The sequence below is a fragment of the Gossypium hirsutum genome, chromosome D13 (genome assembly GCF_007990345.1).
Source record: "Gossypium hirsutum isolate 1008001.06 chromosome D13, Gossypium_hirsutum_v2.1, whole genome shotgun sequence".
Lineage (NCBI taxonomy): Eukaryota > Viridiplantae > Streptophyta > Magnoliopsida > Malvales > Malvaceae > Gossypium > Gossypium hirsutum.
Window position 1 is genome coordinate 16,274,332 of NC_053449.1, and position 10,736 is coordinate 16,285,067.

General features: G+C 30.7%; 1 protein-coding gene across 1 annotated transcript; it reads left to right on the plus strand.

Moving 5' to 3' along the window:
* The first annotated feature begins 6,748 nt into the window (after positions 1 to 6,748).
* Positions 6,749 to 10,400, plus strand: LOC107919719 (erlin-2-B). Its single transcript, XM_016849105.2, has 9 exons — positions 6,749 to 6,962; positions 7,431 to 7,551; positions 8,349 to 8,416; positions 8,490 to 8,549; positions 8,785 to 8,943; positions 9,038 to 9,184; positions 9,614 to 9,828; positions 9,941 to 10,049; positions 10,144 to 10,400. The coding sequence occupies exons 1-9, from the start codon at positions 6,849 to 6,851 to the stop codon at positions 10,249 to 10,251; spliced, it is 1,101 nt and encodes a 366-aa protein (XP_016704594.1). The 5' UTR covers positions 6,749 to 6,848; the 3' UTR covers positions 10,252 to 10,400.
* The last annotated feature ends 336 nt before the right edge of the window (positions 10,401 to 10,736 follow it).

A 10,736-nucleotide genomic window follows, 5' to 3' on the forward strand; every position in this document is an offset into this window, starting at 1 on the left:
CCTTTTTTTTGTTATTTTGTTATTTTATTGATTAACTCAGTTTTTTTAAATTTATTTAATTATTTCTCACTATTATATTATTATATTATGTTATGATTTTTACATTATTATTGTTATCATATTTCTATTTTATTTGTTTATCTAAGTTTAAATATCTTTTAATCTTATTATTATTGTTATTTACTCTTTTACACCTTTTTAATTTTAGGTTTAATTATATATGTATACGTACATATCTTTGATCTTATATTTTATAATTTTTATATACATATATATATGTATGTTTATATACATTTTTTATTTTATAATTTGTATATGCCTATTTATATATATCTACGTACATTTTTTTAATACACACATATATATATCCATACTTTACATTTTTATAATTTTGTTCATTTTGTTCATTTATTTATTTATTTCATTTTCATTATTGATTTGAATGAATGCTTTAATTTTATTTGCTTGTGTACATTGCTATTTTGTATGTTATTGATTTGTACTTTTTATTTATCTTCTTTTTGTTGCAATTGCTCGTATTATTTTTGCACTATTGTATTCAATATCGCCTTGTTATGAATATTAACATCGTGTTTTATTTCTATTATTTCATGTTAGATTAATTTATTTCAATGCATAAATTACGATTTTTGAATAAGCAAAATCTCGTGTTTAGATTTGAGAAGGTCGTACCCTAACTTATTGGGTCTCGATTTTTACAATAAATCTAAATACACGAATCCTTTCAAACTCAAGTTTTAAACAATCTCGGGAATTGAGAAAATATTGTGTCCTAACTTACTAGGCATGATCTCTTTTTTAAACTCGAGATAATTAAATATCTTTTTAAATAAGTAAATTTTTAGCATTCATTCGCGTATCGAGAATTTGGGGCATGGTATCCTAACTTACTGGATGTGATTTTTTTCGATTAACGTGATATGCTTCGTTTCCCAAAAATTTTCAACATTTTAATACAAGGATCGTATTTTTAAAATTCTTCAAAGTTTTTAATTTTCGACATTAAGACATCAACTAATCAACTAGGTACCAATTTTGGGCGTTACGAGGGTGCTAACCCTTCCTCATACGTAATCAACTCCTAAACCCATTTTTCTGAATTTCGTAGACCAAAGTCGTTGTTTTAATAAAATTAAATTGTTTATTAAAAATAACCACTTTTCAAGGTGGCCTGATCACACCTTATCAAAAAATATTGGTGGCGACTCCCGTTTCTGTTTTCATTTTCAAAACCCAAGTTGACACGTTTTATCAAAAAAATGGTGCCAACATCAAGCAATTGAATGTTTTCTTCAGTTTTAGAATATGGTCAGCACTCAGTTTGGGAATACTATTAAGAAATTTCAAAGTGATTGGGGCGGTGAGTTTCGTGCTTTTGCCTTAGTTCTAGCGAGTCATGAGATTTTTCATAACCTTTCATGCCCCTATACTTCAGAATAAAATGGTGTTGCTGAGTGCAAAGACAGACACATTGTGGAGACTGGTCTTACACTTTTGGCCCAGGCTGATCTGCCTATGAATTATTAGGGTTATGCATTCTGCAGTGCTATACATCTTATTAATCGACTGCCCACTTCGGTCCTAAAAGGTCAGTCTCTATATCAGAATCTTTATGTTCATGAGCCTACGTATGACCACTTAAGGGTGTTTGGTTGTTGTTGCTTTTCATATTTATGTCATTTTATGTCACACAAACTGGATTTTCGCTCATAACCATGTATGCTTCTAGGGTAAAGCTCTCAATATAAGAGCTATCATTGTCTTAAACCGGAGGGTAAGGTTGTTATTTCTCGTCATGTTGTGTTTGATGAACGTCGATTTCTGTTTCATTTGTCTGCTCTGGCTACTGTTAAGTCATCTTCTAGTTCTTCTACATATGTTTCTGTTGTTTGGACCTCTTCTGTTCAGTCTACTGTAGAATCCAGCAGCACTATTGTCCCGTCACCAGTTGTACCTCTGCCTCTTGATCCAAGTTGCAATTCTGACCGATCTGTTTTAGTTGAGTTACAAGATTCGTGTCATCCCAGTGAGTCTGTCTCAGTTGATTTACCAGTTGAATTTGGGAATAATATAAGAGAGCATTGTCTTTGAAGTTCGTCCACAGAAGCTAGTTCGGTCAGTCAATCCAGTATGTCTCTAATTATACATTCTCTTTCTGTAGGAAATACTCGTACTATGGTTACTCAGCCTAAGGCAGGAATTTTTAAGCTTAAAGCTTTTTCAGTCGATGTTGTAGATTTTGAGCCTCGATCTGTTGAGGAAGCTCTTGCTTATACGTAACAGAAATTTACAGTTTAAGCTGAATTTGATGCTTTAATGGTCAATTCTACCTGGGAACTGGTTTCTTTACATCTTGGTCAGAAAGTAATTGGGTGCAAATGTCTTTTCAAAATCCAGAAGAATCCTGATGGGTTAGTTAGTCGTTAAAAAGCACGGTTGGTAACAAAGGGATGTTCTCAGGTTCCTGGGTGTAACTTCAAAGAAACATTTAGTCCAGTGGTCAAACCTACTACTATCTGAACCATTTTATCTGTTGTTGTATCTAATTATTAGAAACTTCTTCAAGTCGATGTAAACAATGCTTTTTTAAATTGAGACCTGACTAATGAAGCGTTCATGCAGCAGCCTCCAAGATATGTTCAATATGGACCAAATAGTGAGCCATTGATGTGCCGTCTGACGAAGGCTTTGTACAGATTACGGCAAGCTGCTCGTGCCTGGTTCGAAAAATTGAAATAGTTTCTTATCTCTACTGGTTTTGTCTTATCTAAAGCTAATACTTCCTTGTTTGTTAAAGTTTCAACCACGTCTACTGTTTATATCTTGGTCTATGTGGATGATATTGTTATTACTGGCAGTTCGACTGATGAAATAAATTGTTTTGTTCAGCAGCTACATAACAAATTCTCTCTAAAGGATATGGGTAAGCTTCATTATTTTTTAGGGATTGAGGTCAGTAGGTCCTCTACTGGTAGTCTTCACTTATGCCAGTGCAAATACATTCGAGATCTTCTTGACAGGAGTTCTCTAGCTAATTCAAAGAGTGTTAATACGCCAATGGTTAATTCATCAACTTTGTCTAAAGATAAAGGTGATCGGCCTGCTGATCCTACTGAATACAGAATTCTAGCCGGTGCTCTTCAGTATGTGGTTCTAACTCGACTGGATATTGCCTATACTGTAAATCGTGTCTGTCAATTCATGCATGCACCTACTACGGTTCATTTGATAGCCTTAAAACATATCCTGAGATATTTACATGGTACTATCACTCATGCGCTGGTTTTTCGATGATCCGACATACTATCTTTGGTTGGATATGCTAAAGTTAACTAGGGTCTTGATTTTGATGATCGCCGGTCTACTACAGGGTTTTGTGTCTACTTCGGTCATACACCTATTTCGTGGTATTCTAATAAATAAAAAGTTATGTCTCGGTCTACGGCAGAGGCTGAATATCAAGTCTAGCTGCAGCTTCTAGTGATATTGCATGGTTAGTGTCTCTGTTAATAGAGTTACAAATCAGTTTTGATGATCCTCCTACAGTTTGGTGTGATAATTCAAGTGCGGTAGCTATTACAGTTAATCAAGTCTTACACTCCAAATTTAAACATGTTGAACTTGACTTATTTTTTGTCCGCGAAAAGGTGGCTAATGGGTCCCTCATTGTTAGTGAAGTGCCAGCTTGTGATCAAATTGTCGATATTCTCACTAAACTATTGTCTGCCTCTTTGTTTGCTCGATTTTGAAGTTTACTTAGGGTCTTACCCATTGAGAAGCTGAGTGAATGTTAAACAATAGTATAAAGATTGTTAAGATTGTTAGTCTGTTATCAAATCTGTTAATTAGTTGGTAGGGAGCAGTTATTCTCATATGAGTATATAAACTTCATCAATGTGTTCATTCAACAGATAAGGAATATTGATTAAAGAATTACTCTGTAGTTTATCTTTCTATTCATACATTTTTTGCATAGTATCTAACATAGAGAAAGCATATTAGAACTCCAACTACTCACCTTTTTAACAAGTTGGTCCTTCAAGTTCTGAAATACAACCCTCTTCCCACGAACTACCATTGTAGGGAGTGCCAAATAACATTCTGGACTATTCGAACTTTGAATCCTCAAAATATTAAAAACCATATCTCAAAATATTACCACGACCCACCATAGAAGATTTATTGAAATTAAAACATTGCTGAGACACCTCTGAGAATTCGTCAATGATTCTTTTGATAGCCAAAGCTCCTTTGTCAGAGGCATTCCCAAATATGATACTATAAACAGATGGATAATACTTGGCTCATGACAACACAACTTTACACCAGAAAACTGACCTTCCTTACTAGTCATCTTGAGTAGTGTCGAAAAACCCTCGAAACAGATAAGGACTTAACGGGTCACCCTGATGCAAGCCTCTCACCGGAATAATATTCCCCCTCGTTGCCCCATTAATGACAACCGAATAAGAGATTATACTGATGCAGTGACTTAAAAGTATCATGGAGGCCCTTGTACTAAGAGTATCAATGACTTAAAAGTACCACATAGGCCTTTGTACTAAGAGTCGGATTACATTTTGCCTCCTCTACTCAAAAAATGGGCAAATTAATCCTTATACATTAGATCAAAGAGTAAATTGATGTTTCTATTAAAAATTCATCTATTTTCACTATTAAAAATTAATCTTTTTACGTTAAAATGATGTACACGTTTTCTAGTCATTTTATCAACCACTCAAATTTTAACAATAGAAATGGATAGAATTTTTAACAAAAACAACTAGTTTGCTATTTGATTTAACATACATAGACTAATTTGCTCATTTTTTAAGTAAAAAGAGCAAAATATAGTCTGACTCTTAACATATGGGCCTTCACGATATTTTTACCACTAAAAGGGGGTTGATAAGTTAATTGAGGTTGTGCATATCAAACACATTTTGTTGATGAATGAGAAAATTATTAGAAAACGTTGTTAGTTTTATTTATTTATCATGAAATTGTTACTTTTACTTTTAAATTAACTCAAATCTTGCTTCCAAAGCGTAGAAGAAAATAATGTTGGAAATATATTACTACAAAACAAAACCATTAGCGTTGATAGGAAACTAAACTAAGTGTAAATAAAATAGCAATCACTGTGTCGAGGAAGAACAACTACCTTAGAAGCAAATTCGCCCTGATCGGTGTAATCGTGTAGTGGACGTTGCCTCACAAGGTTAACACAGTACTTCAATATTCGTACACCCGAATAAAAAAGGTGAAACACAATTGACATTACTCTTCTTGATAGGAATGGAAACCAAAAAACAAAAACAGTCGGTCGAGAATCGGATCAGAAAATAAACTGGAAGAAAACCGGCAAAACCACACTGAGTTCAATTCTCAAGAAAGATTGGAGGGGCCACAAACGATCTTGCTTAAAACCCAATCTCCTAAACAGAATTTCTTTCTCGTGTAATTTCGCAAAACACCAGAATCTAGAAATAAGAAAGATGAGAGTTGTTTTTCTCTTGTTGTGTTTTGTGAAAATTGAAGAAAATGTCCTCTTATTTATATAGTTTTCTGAAGGGCAAAATGGTAAAATAATAATGTCAGTTTTCAAAAATAGCAGAAGATTTTCTTCAACAAAAAATATTTTGAAAATATTTCCTACAACAGTTAAAGAATTTTTCACAACTGAAAATATTCTTTTTATTACCAACAAATAAAGCTTAGAATGTAAGTTGCAATATTGCTTTTATTCTTTGTTAATGTAAATAAAAAGGATGTTGATAATTTTTTTATTTAATGATATCTATAAATTTATGACTTAAAAATGACTAATTTTAATCCAAAGTCTAAATTATTTTAGTTGTCGATATAATTTTCACCTATTTTTAATATAAAAATAATAATAAAAGTAAAAGGGGCAATTTCCTTGAATTGCATTATCCATTGATTTATATTTCTAGCAAATTCTTGGTCGTACTTTTTTTTTCTCTTAAGAGAAAATTAGAACTTAAAGTCAACAAACAAACAAGTCTACTATTTTTTTTTCTTCTTTTTCGTTTTCTTTTTTTCTAAAATGCTATTTCTATGCAGCGCACGTGCAATTTCTTAGATTTACGGTTAGTACATGTAACTTATTTTAATTTAAGCATAATATCAAATTTAACCTTAATATTTATTATTTTATTAATTTAGTCTTAATTCTCTTTTTATCATTTTGACATTTAATTTCTTTTAAATAATAGTATTAATTAAACTATTAAAATTTAACGGTATTAACAGTGAGAGCCCAAGTACTAATTTTTATGTATCTCATAAAAATCCAAAAAGGTATTCACATGAAAAATAATGTGCATGAAGAGTACCACGCAGGTTGTCAAGTCAATGTTGTTAAAATTTTAACAATTTAATAAATTTTTTTCCGTAAAAAACAATTTGATTGAACTTTAAAAGTTGAGGATCAAATCTTGACTAGAATGGAATAATAATTAAAACTCTTGTCAAACACCGATTTGACACAAGTTCAAACTGTGTTACTCTCATCTCCCAACTCTGATATTATATAAAAGAAATTGAGGATCAAAGTAAAAAAGAATTAAAACAAAAATATTAAGTGTTAAATTTATCATAATAATAAATATATTTTCCAAGTTAATTAGCTGAAGAACTTTCCTACAAATTTAATTGAAAATGCATCAAAAATTTATCAAATTTGTCGCCGCCATTAATCCAATGCTCTTTAAAGCTTCGAGTCTCGATCTTTGTGCTCAAGATTTCGCAGCTTCCCCTAAAGAAAAATTAGAGAAAACAGAACACGGCTATATTCAACAGCCATGAATCCTTCGCAAGATAGTGCAGCACCACCGTCTCCCCCGGCTCAAAGCGGCGGTTCTTTCGGAATCCCCGCAAGGCTTGCCTTTGCTTCCATAGTTATCATCGCCTCCCTGGTAAGTGCCTTCATTCTTCGTTTTCACACGTAAATGCTAAGGAATTGCAACGTAATCTGAACATATATCTAATATGGGTCGGGTTTAGATCGGTATTGAAAAGAAAATATTCAATTACCATACAATATTTTGATTTTTTTTCAAAAATTAAATTGTAATCGAAGATAACAGAACCAAATCAAATTTATTGGCTCGGATCGGTTGAATTTATTAGTTTTTATATTTTCTTTAAAAATATATTTTATATAGTTTTTTAATTTTGTTTTCACTGATTTCAATATTAATTATTTGTTTTTATACAAAATAAAAATTAATTATAAATAGAATTTGATTTGATTTCCTCCTCACCATCCTAAATATCCTTATCAACAAAATAAAATAATTGAGCCACTATGAGGATGGTTTAGTTTTTTTTTTTATTAATACGTTTGCATGATTCTTTGTTAAAACTTAAAACCCTAATTTTAGGCAGTGGTGCCATCATGTTGGTATGCTAGAAGCAGCTTATCCATTTTGCATCAAGTCCCTGAAGGCCATGTTGGTGTTTATTGGAAGGGTGGGGCTCTTCTAAAAACAATAACCGGGCCAGGTTAGTATGAGGAATCTTAGTTTTATTAATATGGACCATCAGTCTAAATTATTAACATAACAAAGAATAATCTTATTACATAAAATTATTTCTGACACTGACTTAATCAATAATATTATTTATATATACATAAATATATACAAATTTAGAATATAAATATACTTATAAAAGTTTCAAATGAAAATTAAAAATTATTTTAGTTCAAACGGTAAATAAAAAAATTTTATATGTATGGTGTTTTAGGTTTAAATCTCATTATGAAATTTTTTTATTGATTTACAAAAATATGAAAGTCGAATAACTTACTTTGTAAATAAAAATATTTTTTTGATAATTTTTAACTGAGTTAAAACTTGATTGACGATGACACTAACTGAGTAATAAATAGTATAGGATGAAAGCAGTTTAAAAATAATTGTGGTTACTGGACCATATTAGGGTTTTTTTTTTTTAAAACAAAATCGAAACTGAACAACGTTTCGAAGATAGCCAAATAGAATTTCACTGGTTGGGATTCATAGGTTATTGAATATTTTCAAAAATATTTTTATATAGTAATTTAAAATTATTTTACTAATATTTTTATATTAATACTTATTATTTTTAACTTGTGAGCTGCAAACTGAATCCAATACCTTTTAAGTTATAATCAAACTGAATTAAATAACATCAAATTGAACAATAGGATTAGAATCAATAAGAGGACTACAAAGTTAAAATAAGAAACTAAATTTAATCATAATAAACATATATAGTCTATAGTCTAAAGGTTTATTTTATCTTTACCATATGATCAGGTTTCCATTTGAAGATGCCTCTTGTAACCCAGTATGAGCCTGTTCTAGTTACTCTTCAGACAGATCAGGTATTTGTTTTGGCCCAAATTATGAAGAAATTATTATTATTTTGGCTTTCATGATTTAGAAAAAATATTGCAGGTGAGGGATATTCCATGTGGTACTAAAGGGGGCGTAATGATTAACTTTGAAAAGATAGAGGTAAGGCTTTAAAACTATTTTAAATTACCTTTTTATTTTATTAACTGTTGTATTAAATAGTAAAGATTTAGGTGCTCTTTAAATAAGATATCGAATTTAAGTATTGCGAATAAGAAAACAATATTAGAAGAATTTTATTTCTCTAATTTAACAGTCCAATTCAAATTTATTCCAAACTTAATTGAAATCTAATGTAATTATTAAATATTAAAATATGATTTTGCGTATATTTCAGGTTGTGAATAAGCTTAAAAAAGAGTACGTGTATGAGACATTGCTGAGCTATGGTGTTAATTACGATAACACATGGATATATGATAAGATTCATCATGAGATCAATCAATTCTGCAGCTCTCACTCTCTTCAGCAAGTATACATAGATGTTTTTGATCAGGTATATAGGAGAAAGGGTGAATATTATATATAAAATTTATTTCACTTATAATATATAATTAATCATAAGTTTTCTTTTTCTTTTAATGTTTTAGATCGATGAAAAGATGAAAGATGCACTTCAATGCGATTGCACAAAGTACGCACCAGGAATTGAAATTCTTAGTGTAAGGGTTACAAAGCCCATTATACCTGAAAGAATTAGAAGAAATTATGAACAAATGGAAGAAGAACGCACCAAGGTATTCATCACTTCCTAATCTTCCATCCCCACATAATTTTAGGTCAAATTATGATTCCGTCCCTAAATTGTACACTATTTTATTTTATTTTATTTTATTTTAGATTTTATGCATTAATCCAAATTACTAAAACCATTAAAGAATTCTGTTAGTGGGCTTATCTAATTTTTTAAAAAAATGAAAAATTAGTGAAAAATATTTATTTTTGATAATCATAATTTCACTTTTTAAATCATATAGGGAATTTCAAGTTTTGATTTGGACTAAGGAATAACATTAATAATGATAGAATGATTCAAATATATTAAATTAAAGTATAGGGATTAGGGATTAAATTCCTAAGTTTAGTATAATTTGCAACTAAAACCATAATTTAATTCATAATTTTATGATTTATATGTATCAATCTATAATGGTATTGGAGTCCAGGTTTTAATTTCAATTGAGAGGCAAAAAGTAGTTGAGAAAGAATCAGAAACCCAGAAAAAAATGGCCATTCATGAAGCTGAAAAAACAGCCACTGTTAGCAACATCCTAAGGGAACAAAAGCTCAAGGAGAAGGAAAATGCCATGGAACTGCAGGAGATTGAGAACCAAATGTTCATTGCTCATCAAAAATGTCGAGCAGATGCTGATTTTTATAGGTAATTAAATCATCTTTCCTACTCTATGTATGTATGTATGTATGTATGTGTGTGTGTGTGTGTGTGTTGTCTAACATCTAGGATGGATACTGTTTCTGCCCCTTCCCTTTAGTGCAATGAAAGAAGCTGAAGCAAACAAGATGAAGCTGACCCCTGAATTTCTTGAGCTCAAGTTTATAGAGGCCATTGCTAATAACACCAAAATTTTCTTTGGTCATAAGGTAGTCTTCTCTCTTTTTTAGCTTTATATTGACCCTGCCTCATACATCTACGTATACATATACTCATGTCCATATGCATATGCATGCTATGCAGGTACCCGATATGGTTTTGGATCAAAGGCTACTAGTAGGTAACTTCCTTGAGAATGTGTCGCAACAGGTGCATGGTGAGAGGCAAATGAAATCAGATGATAATGCTTAAATGAAATGGTCAATGTATACTATATACATATGCATATATAAATAGAAAGTTTAATCCATTATTACAGGCTACTGTTTTTGCTAATAACCTTCCTTTGGCTGGTATCTAATATATATACTATAGCAATTTCAAAATAAGGAAACATTCTTATGTGGCATACCTAATAATTTGTCATTTTTTATTATATAAATTAATAAAGGATTTAGAATCAATTAATTTAAAAGAACAAAATCCCCATCATGTATTAATTATCTAATAGAGATATCTTTTAATAATTTTATGATTTCTTTCTTTTTCCAAAAAAATTATGGAAATTGTAACACTTCATAACCGACCTGATCACCGAGTCCGAGTTACAAGGTGCTACAATCTTTACCGGAGTAACTATGATCAAATCACAGTTCAAAATATAATTTAATCATTTCAATATAAATTAAATAGGTATATAACACGATTAGTATTCATTTCCGGGTCTTATACGAGCT

Excerpts from the sequence above, each read along its gene's own strand:
- LOC107919719 (XM_016849105.2), top strand. The coding sequence starts at position 6,849 with ATGAATCCTTCGCAAGATAGTGCAGCACCACCGTCTCCCCCGGCTCAA. Across the intron at positions 8,417-8,489 it reads TTACTCTTCAGACAGATCAG|GTGAGGGATATTCCATGTGG; the intron begins GTATTTGTTTTG and ends AAAATATTGCAG. Across the intron at positions 9,829-9,940 it reads GCAGATGCTGATTTTTATAG|TGCAATGAAAGAAGCTGAAG; the intron begins GTAATTAAATCA and ends CCTTCCCTTTAG.